Source organism: Kwoniella botswanensis, chromosome 1 (assembly GCF_036426115.1).
Source record: "Kwoniella botswanensis chromosome 1, complete sequence".
NCBI lineage: Eukaryota > Fungi > Basidiomycota > Tremellomycetes > Tremellales > Cryptococcaceae > Kwoniella > Kwoniella botswanensis.
In genome coordinates this window covers 4781321-4804168 of record NC_088599.1, presented here as the reverse complement: position 1 = coordinate 4804168, position 22848 = coordinate 4781321, and the positions used below count along the sequence as shown (strand labels likewise).

At 45.9% G+C, this 22848-nt stretch overlaps 9 protein-coding genes across 9 annotated transcripts; 3 read left to right on the top strand and 6 right to left on the bottom strand.

The window, feature by feature from the left end:
- Positions 1-1516: 1516 nt before the first annotated feature.
- Positions 1517-3297, top strand: L199_001835 (uncharacterized protein; the record flags this gene model as incomplete). Its single annotated transcript, XM_064887588.1, has 6 exons — positions 1517-1909; positions 1970-1979; positions 2050-2090; positions 2184-2196; positions 2260-2295; positions 2378-3297. The coding sequence occupies 6 exons, from the start codon at positions 1517-1519 to the stop codon at positions 3295-3297; spliced, it is 1413 nt and encodes a 470-aa protein (XP_064743660.1).
- Positions 3298-3522: 225 nt separating this feature from the next.
- Positions 3523-4325, bottom strand: L199_001834 (uncharacterized protein; the record flags this gene model as incomplete). The annotated part of the gene is made up of 3 exons (XM_064887587.1): positions 3523-3709; positions 3857-4076; positions 4199-4325. The coding sequence occupies 3 exons, from the start codon at positions 4323-4325 to the stop codon at positions 3523-3525; spliced, it is 534 nt and encodes a 177-aa protein (XP_064743659.1).
- A 430-nt stretch (positions 4326-4755) lies between these two features.
- On the bottom strand, positions 4756-7122 carry L199_001833 (uncharacterized protein; the record flags this gene model as incomplete). The annotated part of the gene is made up of 11 exons (XM_064887586.1): positions 4756-5045; positions 5123-5315; positions 5390-5515; positions 5585-5757; positions 5829-5908; positions 5991-6140; positions 6276-6394; positions 6708-6714; positions 6789-6863; positions 6936-6999; positions 7074-7122. 11 exons carry the CDS (start codon positions 7120-7122, stop codon positions 4756-4758), a joined length of 1326 nt encoding a protein of 441 aa, XP_064743658.1.
- A 619-nt stretch (positions 7123-7741) lies between these two features.
- L199_001832 (uncharacterized protein) lies at positions 7742-9917 on the bottom strand (the record flags this gene model as incomplete). The annotated part of the gene is made up of 11 exons (XM_064887585.1): positions 7742-7908; positions 7970-8137; positions 8197-8231; positions 8291-8385; positions 8442-8550; positions 8623-8883; positions 8943-9237; positions 9297-9362; positions 9439-9540; positions 9599-9630; positions 9700-9917. 11 exons carry the CDS (start codon positions 9915-9917, stop codon positions 7742-7744), a joined length of 1548 nt encoding a protein of 515 aa, XP_064743657.1.
- Positions 9918-10911: 994 nt separating this feature from the next.
- On the bottom strand, positions 10912-12118 carry L199_001831 (uncharacterized protein; the record flags this gene model as incomplete). The annotated part of the gene is made up of 5 exons (XM_064887584.1): positions 10912-11128; positions 11190-11255; positions 11318-11702; positions 11763-11839; positions 11892-12118. The coding sequence occupies 5 exons, from the start codon at positions 12116-12118 to the stop codon at positions 10912-10914; spliced, it is 972 nt and encodes a 323-aa protein (XP_064743656.1).
- A 663-nt stretch (positions 12119-12781) lies between these two features.
- Positions 12782-14178, top strand: L199_001830 (uncharacterized protein; the record flags this gene model as incomplete). The annotated part of the gene is made up of 9 exons (XM_064887583.1): positions 12782-12984; positions 13050-13122; positions 13188-13257; positions 13327-13366; positions 13433-13458; positions 13521-13632; positions 13693-13733; positions 13798-13837; positions 13890-14178. 9 exons carry the CDS (start codon positions 12782-12784, stop codon positions 14176-14178), a joined length of 894 nt encoding a protein of 297 aa, XP_064743655.1.
- A 1041-nt stretch (positions 14179-15219) lies between these two features.
- L199_001829 (uncharacterized protein) lies at positions 15220-16110 on the top strand (the record flags this gene model as incomplete). The annotated part of the gene is made up of 4 exons (XM_064887582.1): positions 15220-15488; positions 15568-15691; positions 15789-15864; positions 15962-16110. 4 exons carry the CDS (start codon positions 15220-15222, stop codon positions 16108-16110), a joined length of 618 nt encoding a protein of 205 aa, XP_064743654.1.
- A 203-nt stretch (positions 16111-16313) lies between these two features.
- L199_001828 (uncharacterized protein) lies at positions 16314-18311 on the bottom strand (the record flags this gene model as incomplete). The annotated part of the gene is made up of 7 exons (XM_064887581.1): positions 16314-16379; positions 16450-16909; positions 16972-17167; positions 17233-17671; positions 17741-17920; positions 17982-18080; positions 18159-18311. The coding sequence occupies 7 exons, from the start codon at positions 18309-18311 to the stop codon at positions 16314-16316; spliced, it is 1593 nt and encodes a 530-aa protein (XP_064743653.1).
- A 443-nt stretch (positions 18312-18754) lies between these two features.
- L199_001827 (uncharacterized protein) lies at positions 18755-22363 on the bottom strand (the record flags this gene model as incomplete). The annotated part of the gene is made up of 8 exons (XM_064887580.1): positions 18755-18821; positions 18885-18922; positions 18983-20107; positions 20165-21283; positions 21345-21716; positions 21782-21841; positions 21898-22077; positions 22139-22363. 8 exons carry the CDS (start codon positions 22361-22363, stop codon positions 18755-18757), a joined length of 3186 nt encoding a protein of 1061 aa, XP_064743652.1.
- Between the last annotated feature and the right edge of the window lie 485 nt (positions 22364-22848).

Here is a 22848-nt window from a genome sequence, read left to right as displayed (position 1 = left end):
TTTTGTTTACGATGATTTCCGAAGTGTCGCAAATCGGATAAGAGGGTTGGATGGTCGACAAGGAGGAGGAAAGGATGATAACGAGAGAGAGAGCAGGGCGTCAAGACGAGACGGACCAAGTGTCAGTTAGTCCAAAGGATAGGTCTCATACGGGCATAAACGGAGATGGAATGATTAGACCGATCAGGTCAAGAGATTTGATCCGATCTGATACGTCGAGTTGAACGTCAGCGCCGCTTCAATATCCCATTTTATTGACGATAGAAGATGCGTTCCAGATTCCATACGGTATGAGTATTATATTACAGTAGGTGAGTATCGTTAGTGGTGAAATCAAAAGTCAATCCATCGAATTATTCCCCTTGAGGTGACACTTGTTGCTGATGGATGTTCGCATTTGATAGTGCAGTACCTGAATTCATTTCATTTGTTGTCTTTTCATCTGTTTTGTTGCAAGGTCCAGCAGAGGAAAAAGAGAGAAGAGGAAACAGTAGGCAAACATCCTTTGAGCTAGCGAAGGAAAAAAGAACGATGTCTGTGATTAAAGGATCAATCACGAGAGTTGAAAGGTGATGGTGATGGTGATGATAACCGAAATGTGTTGTAACTTCGGATCGGACGAAGTCAGTGTGGTTTGTCACAGTCATTGGTTTCCCAAAAAGTCTTCTGATGAGTGGTGATACCAGTGTCATCAGCAAGGACAAGAGAGATATGATAGTTGCCCTTTATACCACCTCGAATTCCTCCTCATTGTATCGAGGTAGAGCGGAAACGGCACGTATCTCTTCGTGCGAGATCTCACCAAGTGATACTGAGAGAAAAGGCTGTGCGTGTGATCGTACCTCTCTCCAAAGATTGACGCTATCTCATCGGGGAATGATGAAACTCTTTCTCGGCCTTATACCGAAACCCCAAGAGGGAACAAGCCGATCAATGGTTTGAGAAAAGTCGTGTTTTGAGTGATTAGGTTGTTGGAGTGACCAGATTATGTCTAGGAATGGTTCAGCTAGTTTGAGGTGGCACTGATGCAGATGCTATGTGACACTGTCCGGATGGTGTCAGGTTATATGAATGTGATATGTTGAGGACAGGAATTTGGCTGGATTAGCCATAGCCACGTAGATTGCCAAGTTTGTTCGAGATAAAACCGTGTTGGCAGCGATGTCGCGAGTGCTGCTAGGCATTTCGAACCTTACACTTCCTGGTCAGTAAGCTATATCGTGTCTGTACTTCTGTGTGTGACCCAATCTCAAGTCAACTGAACAAAGAGGAGATGCGAATGCAGATTGCTATCGCATTAATCAATCGTACGGACCGGTTAAACATGCCAATGTCCGGGACTAACCGTGCTATATGGATGTGATGACCGTCGGCTTCGACGTGTTTCTCTTGCATGTCTTGGTGTCTTGGTATCAATCCATCGAATCAAATATCTACTCATGCCTGCACACTGCTGTCATATACTGCAGAAGTCACATGTAGAGACCATTGATCTCACTGCTATATACATGCTATCATGTCGAATCTGCACACCGCTCCGTCTCGACCCTTCAATATCGATGTCAACGGTGGTTGGGACCTAGATATGGATATGGATATAGAGGATGAGCAAAACGTAGAAGATTCATTACCTTCTACACCACTCGAAGAGCGCTCAACTCACTCGCATTCCAGAGCTTGGAAGCATGCTACGAGGTCGGATGAAGGAGAAACCTCTGGGGAAGCATCGAAGGATACTAGCGATCCAAGACATCACATCCACTCTCAACAGGAAGAGCATATACCGTCTAAAGGAGATACAGACAAAGGAGACAATGACAAAACATGTAGGATATGTTTTTCAGGACCTGAAGAAGAAGAGACGCTGGGTAGGATGATATCCCCTTGTCTGTGTACTGGCAGTATGCGAGTGAGTTTTGCGTTCATATCAAAGGTAGCATCATACTGGACTGACATGGTGTTATTGCAGTATGTACATGGTCAGTATTGCTTGTGTCAAACATAGGTAGCGTAGGGCGAACGGATGAGCTGATTATGGGCAATGCATAGTGAAATGCTTGAATGCTTGGAGAGGTACTGGAACGAACGCTGTGAGTGCTTTCTCATACGTACACAACCCATTTATAGAATCATCCTATCCGTCTGGACTTGGAAGATACTGATATATCGTGCTCCAATCGTAGAAAGCACATCTCGGTACGTACAACGCACTCGATTCGATGAGTCCATTCCTATTATACTGATAATATCATTATGTAGAATGTCCACAATGCCATTATCGATATCAACTACGAAGTGAGTATTCTCATCTACCCAATCGTCCGCCGCCAACCTCCCATTCAACCTTCACATGTACTAACCCACTTCGTCGCTTCAGGAACTCTCATCTCAGGTCTCGCAACCTCCCGACCCATCCTCCTACTATCCACCATCCTGACGTTCTCTCTCCTCACTCTACTCCTGGGCGAGATCCTGCATCTAATGCTTCATCACTCACCCACGATCTCACGTACGCTCCTCTCTCGCTCCTCCCGTCCAACCGTTAAAACAATGTTCGATCTCCTCGACGATCCTTACGCGGCCGTTGACGGTGGTCCAGTGATCGTCGTAGGCGGCGGAGGAGAATTGATATGGGATATTTTCATCGGAGCTATCCAGACGTTCGTCGACCTTTCAAATTCCTTCTTGACTCAGAAGGACAATTTATCCACCAAAATTCCTTCACCACTAGCTAATCTGGTATTCGAACTTGCTGTGAGGTACTTACTGGGTTTAGCAACGTTGGGATCAATGTCTTTCCTTTCGTTATTATTGAGTTTATCACTCTTTGGACCACTTCAGCTTATGAATGGACTAAGAGGCTTTGGATTCTTGGGTAATCTTGCTAGAAGACGAAATACCGCTGGGGGAGGAGGGGGTGGTGGAGAAGGGAGATTGTCGATTGGGACGATAATGATGGTTATCCTAGTTCTTGTTGGAGCTGTCAATACGTTGATCCAATTTTACAACGGATTACAAATCTTGACTCAGAAATTGTTGATTTATGTGGAAACGCAGATATTGGAAGTGAATTCTGATGAAATTCATAAACGACGAAGGGAAGAGAAGAAAAAGAAGGCGGAAGAAGTGCAGGCGGAGAGATGGTGGATTAGATGGATTAAAGATGGTCAGTATAAGAGAATTGATGGGTATAGGGAATTGGCGGTGAGGTTCAGTTTGGCTTTGGACAGAATTTGGGAGAGAATTAAGAGATCGTTCAGGATGGATGGTGGAGATGGACATGAACATCAGGAATGAAGGATTGAGATTAGGAGTTTTGCATTTGTAGCGATTGGTTTTTAGGTTTTATATCTTTGCATTATTATCTTGGTAGATTAAACTACTTAGTACAGATCACATGTATTCATTATCTTTTTACAGTCGTCTACATAAGCAAGCTAATCAGACTAGATATACAAGGCAAGATACGAGGGTAGCAATACACATGAAGAGAAACATAGATGGAGAGGTAGAGCCCCTCAACTACAAATAATCAGGTAACACCGCAATGGCCTTATCTTTCACTTTAGCAAACATCGATGATACACCTACGTCCTCAAAGTATACTTTCCCATTGTCATCGTGCCAATCGCCATGTTTGTCCCAATGTCCGTGATGGCCCCTTGAACGATCGTTCGAGATGTCCGAGACTCCACCGCCGATGAGAAGTCTATAGAATCGACGAGGGAGTCAGCTAAAGTCAACGTTTCGGTTTGGTATGGATAAGCTAAATGTGGAACAGGACTTGTCTGAAGTATATGGCGGAAGTCGGACAAATGATAATGTTGCAAGTCGTCAACATGACGCAATCGCTCACCCTACGAATATCCAGATTAACCAAGCCCAGAAGAACGCCATCCAAAATCTTTTCAACGCTCTTGACCTAGCTACTGCATAAGAAGGTGGGGGTGTCCATCCACTGGATGACTGATGAGATTCTACATCCTGGGTGTATCTCTGCTGTTGAGCTGGAGGTTGGGGAAGTATCGTTTGATGTGGGATGGAAGGATTGGGATGAGGATGGCCTGGTTCGGTATCTGCGATTGATCGAAGATGACCATTAAACTAAGTCAGTTCATGGCTCAAAGGTATGCATATATGTGGAAGTGATAGGTGTTCAAGGGATGGAAATGAAGGGTATATGATTGAGATCACTCACATGGAGGGGGAGCATCGCTTGGTCCCGCACTTGCACCTGCACCCTCGACACCGACTTGGGGTCCCTGACGGTCCGACTTGGGTGGACTGTTGGACACGATAGCAGCGTAGGAGGGTTTGTTGGACATACTTGAGTGTTCTTCACTAGACTGGGTGATCGCAAGGAGTAGAGATGTGATTGCAAGTGAAAAATATCATCGACATCAAGAATATCGTACGCCAAAAACAAGGCTCCGTGTGATTTTGACAAATGGGTGGCAAAAAAGACGATTACGTCATGTCATGCTCACACGACACTTTGAAAAGTGGTTGTATGGTCGATCCCATGATGACAAACGATCCTTGAGTCCATTCGAGGACCATGGCTGAGAAATAAATCGGTACCGCCTGAATCGAACAAGATTCTATCCACGTATGCAATACCATGCGAGTGGCATGTATGAAAGTTACTTTGTTTTACCTTGAACAATAAAAAAACCAACATGACACGGCTGCCTATCACAGTATCTATCAGATTATATGCATATGTACTCTCATCTATACTCTATCTATCAACATCTATTTCGCCAAAGCAGCAGCTTGTAACCCTTCAGGTCCGACCGATCCTTCTTCATCGGCTTTATCGGACCCTACAATCTCCTCCGTTACTACCTCTTCATGCGTATGATCCAAAGCACTGACGACGATCCAAGTTGGAACGATGGCAATGAGGAGGATACCAAAGTTGATACCAATACTGACGAAATGGTTAACACCAGCTTCGGATTGCATGGCCCATGCGACTGTTTGGCCCAACGCCTCGAGGCCTCGGAGGATACCAGTGTGATGTGAGAGGGATGTTAAGTCGGCTATTGACAAGTAGCATAAACGGCAATTAGCCTATTGTAGGAATATGAGAGGACAAGTGAATGAAAAGAAGACTTACTGGTATATTGACCAATTAACCAATAACAATATTGTTGGAAAGCCTGTCCGGTAAATGTCCAGAAGAACACCAAAGCGTAAGCAGATCCAAATCCACCTTTGAACCAGTCGAATACAGGTGGGTTATCGTAAAATCTCTTTTGGAGAATTATAGCCCAGATCCAAGTTCCAACGAGCATAGTAACGATAGTAGCCTAGAATACATTATTAAGTTGTTAGCTTAGCTGTTGATTTTGTGGTAGGATGTATAAGTAGCTGTATAACTTACAAAGGCAACTTTCGCTCTGGTTCTAATGAAGATGGATTGTCTATCTAAGAAAGTACCAATGATGAAAGAAGAGAAGATACCGGCGAAAGGAGTGAAGAAAGATGAGAAAGCTCGGGATCGTACGGTCTGTCAATAGTCCGTTAGTCTTGATCACATCGGAGGTTGCTCGAATGCAAAGGCTTGAAAATGACTCACAAAGTAACTTGTTAACCAAGTGCTGACGAATGGGTTGTAGAAATAACTGATGAAGAATGCTGGAACCAATAAGACGATCCTTCTAGAGATGGCTAATCGTCCGACAGCTTGGAGTTCAGCCCACCAGCTGGCGTGCTTGTGAACAACGACTCGAGTACCGTCTTTTCGCCAGACTACAAGCGGGAAATCGAGTTAGCTGGATCCTCCGGGAGGGCATATGATCCAGCCATGAGAAGGAGCTAACCTTTATTAGCTGGGCTCAACAGAAGAGCAATGGGCAATCCTAGACACATCAAAACTATAAATACTATATAAGTTGCTGAGCTGTAAAGAGATAGTCAGCCTTTGTAGGAAGTCCGCAGGAGTAGAAAAGCGAGATGAATGAATGAAGGATTTCTCGACTTACCCGACAGATCCGGCAGTCTCCCTATTAGCGTTCAAACCCAAAGTGATGGCTCCTCCAATGATCGGTCCAGAAGCTTTAGCAGTCTGCCAACAGGCTAGGTAAAACCCTCTTTCCTTGGGACTTGGATACCCAATGATGATTGCGGCTTCGCTGTAGGTAATTATCAGCACCGGTCATCGTAAGGTGATATCACGTGATATTTCAGAAAAATCCTTCTTGATACGGATGTGAGACTTGTAGTTTGGTCATATCAGAGGGGTGAGGAAGAGAAGGGTTCGGACTCACGCTGCCCAGAAGAAACCTGCACTGATCCCACAACAGACACTTCCAAAGATCATAAACCATGTAGTGGCGGTTTTGTTATTGGTGTATAATCCTGCTCCGTAAAGGGGGTATCCAATTGCCTATTGACCCCGGGTATCAGCATCGCATCTACATCCAGCTCCTTGCCTTCCCGTCGTAGTTTTCGAAATGAAGTTCATTGTATGCTGAAAACTCACTCTGCGAAGAAGACAGAAAGGAAGATGTTAGCATATGTTCTTCTCCAGATATAGATCATTTCTGTGTAAGGAGATCCACACTTGTCTATCATAATTCCCCCCCAATTTCAATTGCGTTTTCTAAGAGCAGGGCACGATGACAATGGAAGATTGAGTGACTCGAGGGGGAAATGAAACGAGGCATGGTAAATGGAAGATGTGGAACATCAAAACTCACCCTAAGGCTAAACCCCATTTCAACCCAATTCTATTATTGATCGCTCCAGCAAGCACACAGAAGATTGCGAACAATGCATACAGGATTGCATTGGCCGCTGATACAGCGTATGGTTCTGCTGCTCCTCCGGCTCCCAGTCCCCCCAAGGCATCCCACCTGTTGCCAGAAAACCCTAATCAGTCAGGAACGTAAAAGAAGTGAACTTGAGTGGGGCAGGTATAGACTTACATGCCCGGGGCAGTGAAGGATACTCCGGCCGCTACAGCAATTTGGAATGGTACTGATCTATAAACTATGTGAGCGTACTGAAATTAGTAGACCGTCACTGTGTTGTTGATGGGTCGAATGGATCTGGAAATGACTTACAAGGTTTCTTCTGGTGTATACCATTTTGCTCTTCAGTGATGGAAGTCATCTTGCAGATGGTTAGTATGGGTTATCTTGGTATGAGCTTGCTACTCAATTGATCGTCGAGTATGAGAATATATATGTAGATCACATCTCGAACAAGTTGATTCATGAACGACTGGTCAACTTTTTTTTTTTAATCTTTCGGGCACGCCATCGATGATGATTTATAACGAACGATTCTTTTTCCAACCTACCATATATATATAGGGAGCCCAACATCGCTTCGCATCGCTTGGAGAATTACTGCAGGATGGATGCATATACGAGTGAGTTCAGTGACGGAGCCAGAGTCATTTTAGCGAACGGAAAGAATTTTTTTAGCTTGTTCCTCGTTTGGCAAGGTTAGACACCACGCGGTGCATGTCGATCTCGTGGCGCGCCTCGATTGCACCATATCCAAATACCCATACCCATTCCCATACTAAGATCCGAATTGTCCGGTCTTTGACTACAATACCACTAGAAGATGCATACTGCACTGGCAAACGCATCCAAGAACATGACATGCATATACATCACTACGTTGCAAATGACCCAGCTCAAATCACGACTGATAACATCATCATCATCCTACTTCTCCCATAGCTGGACTACATAAGAGAGAGTCATGCGGTCGCACTTCACTAATAACCAATATATCGCCATCCCAAATCGACTTGCTGTTGAGTTACACCACTCTTCATAGCTTGGCGTTGTTGTTCCGGTGTACCGCCCAAGAGCCTGTTCATCCTTTGAACGTACATCTTGTAGAGCGTGATGGTGATCATGAAGGAGATTGTACAGCCAAGAACTGATGAACCAACCTTCAAATCAGCTCTGGGACCCCTCGGTCGATCAGTATGGAGACTCACCACACCCGAACGCAGCGTAATAATGAGGAGCATCGTAGTACAAGTAAGAAGTCCAGACGTTGCTCAATCCACCGATCGCATTCATCATGGCTACTCCAGCGGCTCTTTTGGGGTATGGTCGAGCCATGTGGACGTTGAGGGTTTTGTATAACATGATTTGGGGTCCGGCTGAGTATGAATTGATCAGCTTTTGCTCCTGTTGTGAACGAAAGATCTGGGACACTCACAACAAACCGAAGGCATCAACATCATAGCCACGTAACTATACATAGGAGATCAGTCGTCGTTGCATATGAACGGCAGAAGATGGTTACCGCTCACCGGGCTGGAATTTTCAAAGTCGCGATTGCCAAGACATATGCGATGATTGCGACACCGAGACAACTCATGATGATAGGATACATCATGTTTCGGCGCTGCGACAAGCTTCAGCAATGGAGCCTAGCGTGAACAAGACAAGTGTTCTACTCACATCACTAATATAGGAGATGGTGTAGAACACGATGGCGGCGAGCAAGTACGGCGGAGCAGTCAAGAGCAAAGTTCCAGTCTTGTTGTAACCAAGAGTATTGACGATGACCCTATGAGAGGGGCCACAATCTTTGGTCAGCTCATAGAGGCAACACAACGGTGGAACAAAGTGCAGCACTTACGGGAAGAAGTTGACGATCGAACCCATAGCTTGACCCATACCCATACACCAAACCATGGTCCATACTTTCGGATCGAGCAAAGCGAGCTTGAACCCGCCCAAAGTGGAAGTATCTTCGTTGGCCTCACCGGCACCAGCTTCCATCTCCAACCTCCACACGGCATACTCCCTTTCGATGGGTTTGAGCAGTCTCGCATTGTGAGGGAATTCAGGCATGAAGCACGCTCCGATCATCCCGCATCCGATAGTCACCACTCCTTCGCTACGATCCATCTTAAAATCAGCTTTATCCTGCCGCTAAGGAGAAGGGGGGAAATTCACACGATGAACAGCCATCTCCAACCGGAAATCCCATATCGTCCATCGAGGGTGAGACAGGCAGCGGCGACGAAGCCTCCGAAGGCATTACCGACCATTTGGAACATGAACAGAGCGGAGAGTCGTTTGCCCAGCTCGTTCTTCGTGTACCAAGCGCTCAGGAAGTAGATCATTCCAGGGAAAAACACCGCTTCCGTGACCCCCAGCATGACTCGGATGACAAGGAGATGGTGGTACGTCTTCGCTGCGGCTGTACATGCACTGACTGCTCCCCAGATGACCGCGGCGCTACAAATATCTGGGTATCAGGTGGAGTCAGTATGAGAAAGGACTAGCAGGTAGATAGTGATCACTCACAAAGACCTGGTCGACTGACTTTGGTCATGACCAAGTTCGAAGGGATTTGGAATGGGATGTAGCCGGCTAGAAAGAGAGTGTATGTAAGAGTCAGCACGCTTTGGCTTTGGTCGACCTATACTGTATGGATGGTATGACCTACCGAAAAGAATCGAAATAGCCGTAGCGAAGTCGGTGGTGGTCATATTGAGATCTTCCATGATACCGTATACTTTTGAGGCTGACAAAGCTGATCTGTCGACGTCTGTAAATTGTGAAATCAGTACGTTATACTAGTTATGCGAGAGGCTATGCCCACTCACAATTCATGATATATAAAATACCCATGATTGGCCTACCCAATTATTCGGTAATATTAGCCAACGTTCCGTACTTGCATTGATGTGACGAAAGCCTCTCTCACATGATGACCATATCCATCTTCCTGACCATCTTCTTCTCCATGGCCTTCCTTTCATCCTCAGTCATATCTCGGAAACTGTCCGGCATGGGCGCAGCGGCATTCTCAACATGATCATGCTCATGTTTGATGATATCGTCGTCTCCTAGCGGTACCACAGGAGTATCGCTAGGGACGTTGTGAGGGTGCGAATCGTTGAGGTGGTGAGTATGAGTGGCCATCTTGTCAATTCCAATCAATCAGCGAGGAGATATTGGTCAGAAATACTGTAGATGGGGTCTCCAATGGGGTTAGTTGGAGGCAAGACTTTATACATTTTGTATCTGATCGTCATTCAAAATAATTCACCAATGATTTGGAGGATCTTCGTCAGACCGAATTCTTGGTTTTAGCGTATTCCGTCAATCCGATGAAATTCGGGAACTCAAGGAAACAGCTATCGGATGCTGAAATTGTGATGGAGAACCGAATACAGGGAAGAAAAATGATCACAACGTTGGGGTCATAAGATCATAACTTGCCCTTAGGTCCTGAGTGTTGCTCAGGCCCAATGCCCAGAGGCGGCGTCCCTTGCTTTGTTCTGTATGCTTCTTTAGGGTGGTCACAGAATATTTCACAGTCCCTGGAAAGAAAGTCATGTGATGAATGGTAAAGAAACTAGCTATAGCGGAGTTTTTATGGTTTCGATTAATGAATTGGGAGGGAGGAGAGCCACACCGCGAGCTTGGATCTCCGGTGGATCTCTTGCCTCGGTTAATAAAAGGCCGGAGCAGGACAAAGAAACGTTGATTTTCGCTGCTCGGAACTCGAACAAGCGCCGGTATTGTTAATCACACATGGATTACAGTATTGACAGAACTGCATGCATTTCATAATATGACATGCCAGCTCGAGACATACGTTGGTTAGACAATGGAAGGAAATGTACGCGACTCCTTTCGGCGCGAAATGCGTGTTTGCCTGTTTGCGTACTTGTGTGTATATGGGTGTGTGTGCGCATCAACTTCGATGTCACTGATGAACGATGATGAATGACCGTTGATGGATGGTAATTGATGATCACTGATTGATGGGTGTTGGAACTGCGATCAGGTGCACCATCACAGTGATCTCCGCATATACATAGCAGTACAAATAATCAAGCGGTCCCAAATGCATTCACGTTACAAACAAGCACGAAACCATACAGACAAGACCTGTGCATCCCCTTGTGGACTAGTACCCTTTGACTGTCTTGACATGTTGGATCTTCTCCCATACCCAAGGAGTCAAAGTCGAACTGAAGTTATTACTGAATTTGATATCGAGGTAGTTGTATCCTTCGTCGGGTACCCATTCTGCGGCGTACTTGATGTTGGCTGATTCCTCCAAAGCCTCAATGGTGGGTTTGAGGGAGTTAGGCAGAGGAATAACAGCACCGTTTTTGTACCACCTGGTGATTCACTATCAGCACACACTCTTCACCCCGATAATCAACGGGGTATTGGACTTACGATGCCCAGTATACGATGGCCAACATAATTCTGGTTTCATGAGTCGGATTAGGCATACCGGCGTGCCTGCGACGGCCTTTTCAGTTTCTATCTCATGTGTATGACATCAAGAGAGACCAGAAACTCACCACAATCTGAGATCTCTGAGGACGATCGAACCTTTCTTCAACCTAGGGTAGATAGGGGGTCTAATTTTCCTTCTTTCCTCCAACTTCTCTTCGGCGATCATTGGTTCACCCAAATCTCTGTGACATTCCAAGCTGGTATTCTGGGTACCCAGCCATAATTCGGTTGAACCGTTCTCTGGACCAACGTCAATTAAGCAGGTGTTGAATGCAATAGCGAATGGATGTTGGGGATGTTCGAATCGTAAATCCGCATGGACATGTTGTCTCTCTTCAGTGGCTAGTAGTGTGTTGGTACGACAAAAGTGGACTTCGGGTTTGGGTCCAAGGATGTTGTTCACTATTCTGGCTCCATGTTTGTTGGCGAAGATCTCGGGGAATAACCATTCTACGTCGACCAACACTTAATTAGCCATTAAGTTGTGGATTGAGTGTGAGGTCAGCTCACCTTTCTCCAACGGAGGTACTTGGGATAAATTGCCTCCCGCGGCGGCACCCTTTGTAGCTGCGTTTTGATTGAGGTGACTGCAACACAAAGTCAGCAACAGCTGTTGATAGAGGGATTACTTAGACTCACTTAAAGTGTACTTGTCCTCCACCACCTAGAAGTTTCTCCGTATCTTTCAACATCCTCTCATTGAGTTTGTCCACCAACTCAACAGGTATAGCATTCTCAACTACCACCAGACCATCAGTGAAGAACGCTTCGATGGCATCGTAGAGCTTCTTATCGCCCATGACACCGCTATCTCGTTCTTCATCCGTAAGGACTATCACTTGGGGAGCGTCGAGGCGAACTGGCATCGTGTGTGTCTACTCGAGCTTCTAGTATCTGATGTGAGTGATTTTATGTCGATGGTGTTGGGCTCAACAGTGAATACGTGAGTTCTTGATAGAACATCGTCATCGTCCTCGTTGTTCAAGACCTGCAACTTTTATCTTTCAGTACTTCAGGAAGTGTCGAATCCCTATCCGACTACAGAGATTCAGTATCCCGCGATAGATTCGGATTCGGTATCAACTACCGGTAAGATGGCACGTCCTGACGACCATCATATGACTTGTATAGACCAAGCCCCGCCGAGGACTCCGGGTAGGGGAAATAAGCTTGACTGATCGACCCTTAGCGTGCGCGCTTTCTCTTCTTCTCCGCTTATTCCCCACTCTCAACGTAAACACGTCGTACACGTAGAACCACAGATTGGCTCAGAACGCAGGGTGGATACGCATTTATATGTGAGGCGTCGGAAGTAGATTGAGCTTGATATGCTTGCAGCACGCATGTTCGGACCGAGTTCTACGGGAAGGCCTCCACCGACTTGGTCAGTATAATTCGGTCTCCAGCCAAATCTTGATCACTGTGATTTAGGAGCCTTTTTTGAAGAAATCTATAGATGTTGAACACTTTGTCATTCTATACAATCGCAAGAGTCTGATATAATCCTACGCATAGATTCTGATCGCAAAATGGCTGAACAACAAGTCTCATTCAAAGTGGAAGACCTCTTCGCCGTCAAAGGGAAAGTTATAGTCATCACTGGAGGAGGATCAGGTCTGGGAAAAGCCATAGCTGAAGGTTTCGCTCTGAATGGTGCTAAAGTGTACATCGTTGGAAGGAGATTAGAAACTTTGGAGAATGCCGCTAAGCAAATTGGAGGTGATATACATGTGTAAGTTGATCATCAGATGTATCACCATCAAGAAGTGAAATGGTTGACCCAGATTTGGTCTTTAGGATTCAAGGTGATGTGCAAAGTAAGAAGAGTTGTCAAGATATCGTGGCTGCTGTACAAGCCAAAGAGTCCCATGTAAGTTGTTCTACGTATGATAACAATTGCAAGGACGTACCATGTCTGACTCTTGAAATGAGTAGATCGACACGCTCATCAACTGTGCAGGCGTGAACAGTCCTTGGAGAGTGGGTGCTAAAGACCACAATGATCGTGAGTAAGATCTCATACTGACGACGTCAGTCGCTGGACGGCAAATAGCTGACATATCATATGTTGCAGCTGATCAAGTGGAGAATATGCTTATAAACGGTCTAGAAGAGTAAGTAGGTACAGTAATCTAGGAAGGGAGCAATATACTGATGATACCTGCTGTATATCTTAACAGGGAAGATTTCGATCGAAGTAATCAAAGTGAGATTTCTTGACTTTTCACCCATCGTCCGATCTCGCATGTAACACTGATGGTGTACCAGTCAACGTCAACGGTGTTTACTTCCTGACTGTCAACTTCGTTCCTCTCTTGCGAAAGTCGAAAGATCCAAATGTCTGCGTGATTGCTTCTTTAGCGGGTCTCGCTAATATCCGGTCAGTCGCTGAACTCTTACAGAAATGTTTGGAGATAAAACTGATTGAAGGAACAAACAGATCAATGGGATCGCTCACCTACGGTGTTTCGAAAGCTGCAGGTGAGCAACATACCTTCAGTCAACATTGTCCATTTAAGGTTAACTGCTGATATTTCCTTACTAGTCATTCACCTCGCCAAGTTGCTAGCTGGTCGACTCCACCCGTAAGTACCCTTTCCCAATCTTGATTTTTGCTAACTTTGTTTACCACCGCAGTATGAAAATCCGAGTTAATACCATATGTCCCGGTATCTTCCCCTCCGAAATGACCGGTGTCACAGCTGGTAAACACAGCTACAACATCAATCACCAAGCTGAAAAGGCCGCTCTAAGATGTACGGCCGGTAGACCTGGTCGACCTGAAGAGATGGTCGGACCTGTCTTGCTGCTTTCCAGTCCCGCTGGAGGATACATGAACCATGCGCTGCTGACTGTAGATGGAGGTAGATTAATGGGTGCTAGCATCAATGATGGAATTAGGATGCCCGAGGATACTTATACGTGAGTGAGGAATACTACTAAATCATGCTAAGCTATGGAAGCTGATAAAGGTGTGATAGTGATGAAATTCGGGGATAGTTGTACCAATGAGGTCCTAAAATACATGCAAAGGGATGACGACCCTAATGCTGCTGCATAATACTTCAATCACTGTATCCAAACTCAGTCGCAGACACGTCACCCTAGAGCAGTACCTAATCAAGTTTTTTACACACTTGATTTTCTCAGAGAGAGATGGCTCGACTATCTTTGGCCAAAGGTAACGCATAGCCTGCCATTACAGTGCACTTTGCACCTGCGCTATATGCCCACAGGTTCTAGTCTGAAACTAGACGAACAGTCAATGATATCATATCTTCACGTTGCGTGAAGACATTTGATCATGTCATAGAGGTCGAACTGATATAACTACCTGAGCTCACCTCTAGGCGTGCAGTATCGGTGGGGTAATACTGTCTTGGTAGGGTTTGTCGATTCTTTATGGTTGCAGTACAGGTCTAAGTCGAACGCCCACTGGAGAACACATTCGATCCGAAAAAGTAAAGAGACTTGGTCATCCTCAGTTGCAGGCAGACACGAATTCAATTGGAGGTATCCAAGTTCCAGCCACGAGTCGTGGCGCTATCAAATCACAACACAAGGTTGACAAATAAGGAGAAATGAGAAGTATTGTGACCATAGTCTGAAGGACGCCATTGTAAGGACCAATCTGTTTGCCGGCGTGATATATTTCTCATAACCTAAGCTTAATCGCTAATTCTCCGTTCGTATAACGGCTAGTATGACCGCTTGTCATGAGTAATCATTGGCGCACATCGCGGTAGATCAGAGTTCGATTCTCTGACGGAGAGAATTCTTTTTGTGCCTCCTCCCTGTAGGAGAATCGACTTGTCCTCGGCGAAAACAACGACCTCCCGTATAATATCTGATGACGTTCGAGCCTGAGGTTCACCAACACCCAGGACTACACTTCTGCTACATTTGCATCTATCTGCATTACACATCAAACTACTCTGTCACATACGCTTGTCGCCTTTCCATCGCAATGATCCATGCTGTACTTATATTCAATACCCACGGTAAACCGCGTTTATCCAAGTTCTTCACTCCGCTACCTCCCTTGGTCCAACAATCGTTAATCTCCCAGATATTCAGTCTGATATCTGACCGTCCGGCTGGAGTGTGCAACTTCCTCGATGCCCCTGATCTAGTATTTCCCACGCCTGGTAGTACGATCGTAGAAAAGGGAAAGAGGAAAGAAGGAGATGACGATACGAGGGTGATTTATAGACATTATGCGACGTTGTATTTCGTGTGAGTAATCTACCACTTGTCACTTACGTCGAGAGAGATGAGGTGAGGGTACAGGCTGATACGTGTAGGTGGGTCATAGGTTCGTAGTGGATGGTGCGGAGTCCGAATTGGGTATTTTAGATTTGATCCAGGTGTTTGTAGAATCCTTAGATAGGTCGTTTGAGAATGTCTGTGAATTGGACCTGATCTTCCATTTCGATGAGGTGAGTTGGGCCTTCTGGTCAACATTTTACCCATGATTATCCTTTTCTGCATCGTGGTGTAGTTGAACAACTGCTGATGGTGATTCTGTGTCTTCAGGTCCACCATGTGCTCTCGGAGATCATACAGGGTGGATTGGTGCTGGAAACGAATATTAACGAAATATCAGCTTGTGGTGAGTAAACTTCCTAATGTATTGTCGCACCTACGGCTTGGCCATACCCTTCTCTTCTGCGATCTGCGTACAAAGCTGATGATTGATTCACGCAAAGTCCAAGCAGCCTCACGCAATCGAAAAGCCTCAGCCGCATCGTCCAACCCGCTCATACCGTCTGTCCTAGCGGTGCCAGGTGGGAGAGGTGGAAATCGAGGTGGGAGTGCCGATGGTGCTCGAAGATGGTTAGCCTCTATAGGTGTATAGTGTGTCTGCTGTCAAAGTATCTGTATTAGGGCAGTCATCAAAGTTGTACATTATACATATATCCATGTACATAATGATATACAAACACGCGGGGAATGACGACCGGAGACTATAGATTATATAACATGATGATCGAGAAAGCCGCCTTCTTCTAAACAGAACGTGACATACATGGTGGAAGATGCATAGATCATCAATGACAACTAAACCTTCCAGTACCAAGCCGGTCCACAAGGTGACTGTTCACCCCTCGAGGCGTCGGACCAGATCTGCAACCCAATTGAATTGTCAGTCTTTGATCGATCATAAACAAAAGTAGTACCATGTTGTCGTACTCACTCCGAAAAATCCCCTCTTCGAACCTCTTCCTCCCACTTGTACACACTCCAGCCTCCATCTATCCTCATTTCTATATCTTATGATCATGGTCCATCTGACCTGAGGTGGATCGTCCGCTGTCAGTGTCACCACGCCTCTGATTGCATTTTGAGGTAAGGGCGGAGCTTCCCCACCTGCATAGGGCACGGAAGAGCCATGGAAATAGAGCGGAGGAAGAAGGCTTGATGTTGGTAAATCAGTTTCCATGGAAGGTAAAGGCTGAGGGAATCTGTCGGACGTGAACTCGTGATATTCGCACTTGTTTTCTCTAGGATTATTGGTGTAAAGGTCATTGCAGATTTTCAGGTCCAACTGCATTAAATCACCTAACGCTTCATGATATAGCGATAGGTCGATCTCGGAGCTGAGGCGATGGAGGAATGCTGATTGAGGGTAGTTTAAGGCTACCCAATCAACGTAACTATAGTGCAGGATTAGCTGGAACATCTGTTGAGATGTTTACCGTAAGCGAGTAGGACTCACTCCATGAATGCATAGCATCCACACCATGTTCCTCCTATTCCTGCCCAGTCCCAGACCTCCCCCTGAGTAAGATTATCCGGTCTTCTCAGATCGGTATATCCCCATCCTCTGACTGATTCCACACCATACGACAAGGGCTGAACAGCTGGAAGCCAAGCGGTAGGATCGCCCTTTATCAATTCTTGAGCATTGCACACTATCGCAGCGTATCAGTACTCCACTTCTTACCTTTCCGTCAACTGGAATATAGACGCGACTCACTCATGACTGAACTTATCGCATCGATCAACTCCCAATTCACCTTACCATCAGATGTGAAAGGGCCATAATCATTCTCCTCCTCGAAATTCTTCGCATTGTACACCGTCCGCCTCATGAACCCCCTCCATTCCCTATCTTCTCTCACATCATCGTTGTACTCGGGCGGTATCAAGCAGTGTAATTGCGATATCACCGGATCGATGGTTTTCCTCTTGACTCGCTTGGGCGACGATCGGAGTTGGTAGGAGGTGGTGGGCTCAGGTTCGGTGAAGTATTGCGATTCGTAGATGTGTTTGATTAATGAGGAGCGGAGCCATGTGGATAAAAGAGTAGAGTTGGGGGAATCATCCGCTGTACTTGGATCAGAGGATGGGGTTGTCGGGGATATGTCGAGATACATGTTCAGTAGAGTTGGTACTATTAGGTCGATATGCTCGTTCTGAATGGATACAAATCAGCCTTGGATTCTTACATGATTGAGTGGTCATTATCGGAGCATCGAACGTACCACCTGATTTAACTTGTCTTCCGCCCAATCACTAAATATCCTCCTTACCAGCTCCCTATCCTGTACGCTCTGCCTCCAATTTATACGGGACGATGGCCTGGGTGTAGGGAATGCTGCTGCTGTACGGGGATCATCGTAATGCTGTACAAGGACCTGACGCCATAATGCTTGGTCTGGGTTCTATACCGCACGAAATCAGCAAATCGCTAGCAATCACTTGACAAATACGCATGGTACTCACATCGTATATTATCGATCTCAACTCTTTACATACTTTGGCGGCTGAAGCTATTGCCTGTACTTCTTCTCCACCCGATGCTGAGAGGACTTTCTGTATGATCTGTAGGACCACATCCATGTCAATGCAATGATACGAGAGACTGAGATACCCAGGAAGGAGAATTATAGACTGACTCACCTCCGCTGGCGCTCTTAGTAGTGGTGACTGCACCTGAGGAGTGATGGGCGATAAGAAGCTCGAAGAAGTACTGGTCGATGCTTGATCGTACGGTACCTCTTGCCTTGTAGGTGAGGATTCTTGTTCCCTCGTTTTGGATGATGAAGCGATCATGGCGGGTGGTGCAGCGTAGGGTAAGGGTGAGGATGAAGATGGATGGTCGATATTCAGATGAAGGGCCGGAATTGAATGGCTGTCTACCTGTGCAGGGGACATGATTGGTCCGTTGAGTGGGAAGTGTGATGTGAGATATGTGATGTGATGCATCTGAAAGGTGCGAAACGACGACTTTTGAGATGTCGGATGGATGTACTGTGGTGATCGTCATCTCATCGTGCGTGGCTCGGGCATCACCGGAAATCACTTTGACCGGACTCATATCTCACCATAGGTTATGCTGTCGGCCGATGATACTGTAGCATGGCATGATATGCATACATACATACATAAATCACCAACTATACAATCAGAGATCTCATTACAAGATGTACTGATGGATAGCTAGCTTTAAGATACAACATTATACACAGACATTGTCCATTCCGATCATCTCTCGCTTAAACAACCGTAGTAGCTTTTGACAAAACACTCTCATCGACTGATTCTGCTTTAGTCCATCTCCACCTTATTGAAGCCTACGATAATTAGCTTGAGCCCATGTTATCAGAGGTAGGAGGAGATACTTACTCATAAGGAGCGGTGAGAGATTCGGGGGCAATCATTGGCTGGTGTCGCATCGTCAGTCACGAGATCACGGAGTTCGTTAAGATAGTAGAAGGGCTTACTTTCTGGAGTAACGAATCACCAAGGTTTACGTTTGCTTGGGCGTTAGCGTGGATACCTTTTGATCCGACAGGAGCAGAGTAGACAGGCATTGTAGGGGAAGAGGAAGTAGGGATAGCTTGAGAGTTCATTGCTTCATTGTCACTCATACCATTATCGTTGCTATTGCTGTTACCATTGAAATCACTGGATTCAGGTTGCGATTGAGATTGGACGGGACTATTCAAATCGGCAGCGTTGAAACTCCAAGAGTTGACATCGGGGTTTATAGGGTTAACAGCGTGGAATCCCCTCTTGGTCATTGTAGCCTGTTGAGAATCCATACCAGCTTCAGTGGTCGATTCGTCGTCCGGGGTCGAGGCGGAAGACGAAGCCGAATCGAAGTTTACTGAAGCTGAATTGACGATAGCTGGGTTAACAGGAGTGAAAATCAATGTTACGTTTGAAGCCGGATTGGATTGAGGTAAAGCCGTAGAATCAGTTGAAGTCTGTGGACCTGAGGTGATCAATGGTGGTGGTGAGTTGACTGTTCCTGAGGTAGCGGGAGTGGAAGTAGCTCTTCTAGCTAGAGTGGCTGATGCGGAATTGGTAGGGTCGACTTCGGTAGCGGCTTCAACCTCAGTAGTTGACGTATTATCTACGTCCTGCGCTTGAGCGTGAGCTGGGTCGGAAGCATCATCGACGCTGTCTGGAACAGCTTGGAGCAGTTGCTGAGCATCGGTGGAAGGCTGCCAATCAGGGTGAATCACACCTGTATCGGGATTATACAGGAACTTCTGACTCTCGTGTGAAGATACAGTCTCGTTGGTACAGGGTGTGACAGTCAACGGAGCTGGATTTTCAGGTGAGGGATCGAATGTAGCACAGTACGGTTCGACCGTAGCTGTGGAAGCTACGAAGATCGGCACTTTGAGATTGACCGAGATAGGCGAAGTGGAAGTTGAGTTGGTACTTGCTGCTGCAGAGGCTACGGTAGAGTTTCCTTGATTGACAGGTACGAGATAGACCTGAGTACGGATGTTACTCGACGCGTTCAGGACGAAGGTCGAGTTGGCATCTGTACCGTTAGATGTGGATAATACCAGTGAGGCGATACGAGTGGCAGTGGTAGAGTTGAAGACGGGGCTCTACATGATAACCCAATTAATTAGCGATGTTGGTATACGAGATCCAATATGACTCACGGTAACATCGATGTAACCTGGTGCACCGCCCATACCGTTATCCTGCATCATCTGTCTCTTAAGGCTGTTCACAATCGTCACATCATCACCATCACATCGACCGTGTCTGCACTCTTTGTCTTCGTGGTGGTGTCGCTTGTGATTGTGGACTACTGTGAGATCTTGATCGTGATGTCTGTGATGACCATTATTGATGACAGTGATATCTTCATGATCATCGTGATGATGTCTTTTCTCAACTTCGACAGAAGCCTCGTTTCCTTCAGATCTCTTTCCATACCTTCCATAATGATACCCATATCCATAAGGATAATCATTATACCTTCCACCTCTCAAGGGAATCGCATCAGCTGGGATAACATTAACTCCACCTGACCCATGTCTATACGGGTAATTATCAATCATTCTAACTCTGTTGAAACTTCCTCCATCAGAGAAATAGATCGGTTTACCATAACTTAATCCGCTATCCCACGAATTCCTATAATAGAAATCGGCATCTCTATATCTCCTTTGATCGCCTACAACGACGATTCGATCGGAATGGTGGTGCCCCCTTTTATGGTTGTTGACCACTGTCGTATCTCCGTGGAGCCTATGGCCTCCATTATTAACTACGGTGGTATCCCCGTGTCGTCCGTTGTTGATCACAGTCGTATCATGGTGTCTATGGTCATTGACAATAGTAGTATCCCCACCATGTCCATGATGTCTATCATTATCCACTACGAGCGTTTCACCGTGTCGTCCACCGTTAATTAGTGTGGTATCGCCATGTCGACCATTATTGATTAAGGTGGTATCGCCATGTCGTCCATTATTGACCAAAGTGGTGTCGCTGTGTCTGCCATTGTTGACAATAGTAGTATCACTACCACCGTGTCTCCAGTGTCTGTCCCTGTCATCAGAGTGAGATCGCTTGAGGAACGCTCGACCGAGACCAGCGAGTTTAGATGAGATGCCAATTTTGGGTGATCGCTTGTGATTGTTCACTGCAGTCGTATCACCTCGATGAGGACCTCCGTTGTTCACTACGGTTGTATCGCCGTGGTGGTGTCGACCATCATTATTCACGATAGTAGTATCACCGTGTCGATGTCCGTTGTTTACCACGGTTACCTATACAATGTATATCTATCAGCTCAGCTATGCACCATGGCGGATTTTGAGCTTGACTTACATCATCATCGTGTCTATGCCTTCCACCATTAAGTACCACTACATCATCATGATGGGATCTATCGTGTATGTGGGTATGTTCATGAACATCTGCATCCCCATGTCTATACCCGTGTCTCCCAGTATCGATAAATTCGTATCCACCTCTGTGGTGTCTTCCATACCCATCTCCAATCACCTCCACTACGGAATGTCTGTGTCGTCCATGACCTGAGTGTCTGGCATGAAGGTGGGTATGCTCATGTACGTTCCCATGACGATGTCCTCGATGGCCCGAGTTTCGATAATAGTCGTGATTATCCCCTGTGAGGATGAGGTGCTCGTCATGTCGTGGTGAACGAATGGCGAGATCAAGCAAGTTACCATTGACCAACTATTTCATCATGACAAGTCAGCCATCACTATTATCCATCGTTGGCAGTTGTTACGAACACTCACATGTCCGTCGTGATTTCCATCAGAATCGACAGCTCCATGACCAATATTCAGATCGATCAACTATCACGACCCCATCAGCCACATCTATATGTGGAAAGGGGCGAGGGTCAACTCACATCACCACCATTCCTCCATGGACCTCTTTTAGATGGTTTCCCTTTCCACATCTTCCCTCCTGCTCCACCTCGACTCGTCTTAGCTTTATCCTCTACGTTCTTGACCATATCCTTGACTGATCGTCTCAATCCACCATCCTCTTCATCCACTTTTCTTTGTTTTCTAGCTTCGAGTAGAGGCTAATTCACGTATCAAGTTTCAGCATAAATCAAATCGAGATACAGTGATATGATCACTCACTTGAGCTCTACCCAAATCAACGTTCAGATCCACCACCGCATCTTTACCTCTATCATCATTGGTATTCCCAAGATTATTAGTCGAGATTGATTTCGTGGGACTACCACCGTTCCCACCAACAACCAGATCTACCAAGTTGTTAGATTGGGATGACGAAGTGGGTAGGGCAGATGCCGCTGAGATGGCTGCTGCGGCAACTAACACGGATGATTTGATTTGAACCATTTTGACGTTCTTTTTAGGTTTGTTATAAATTAAAAGGGATAAGGAGAGGGGTGTGACTGGACAACCTGGTTTTTGTTGAAAGATGGATCTACTGTTAGGGGATCAAAGCAAGCTCTGCTCGCTATGTTCTATTCGGCCTGCCGAAAAAAGATTTTTAGACAAATGTTATACTTGACTACACCAATTAAGGAGTCGGTCTTGGTTTTTCACTTTGCTGATCGTTCGTTTGAGATATTTGTCGTATTCTTTTAGATGTTAGCGGTTACTATGTATTAGCAGGAGGAATGTTTGAATGAGCGTTGAGCGTTGGGTTGAACAGTAGATGGATCACCAGGAGTCCAGTCTTTTTTGTGGGTTAAGGGAGAGAGAAGAAGAGTGGTGAGGTGAGGAAGGGAAGTGAGAGAAACAGGAGCGACGAGCGTTTATATGCATCTTGGTGCACCCAGGGAGTACGCGTTAAGACTTAAGGTATGTCAATGAACATC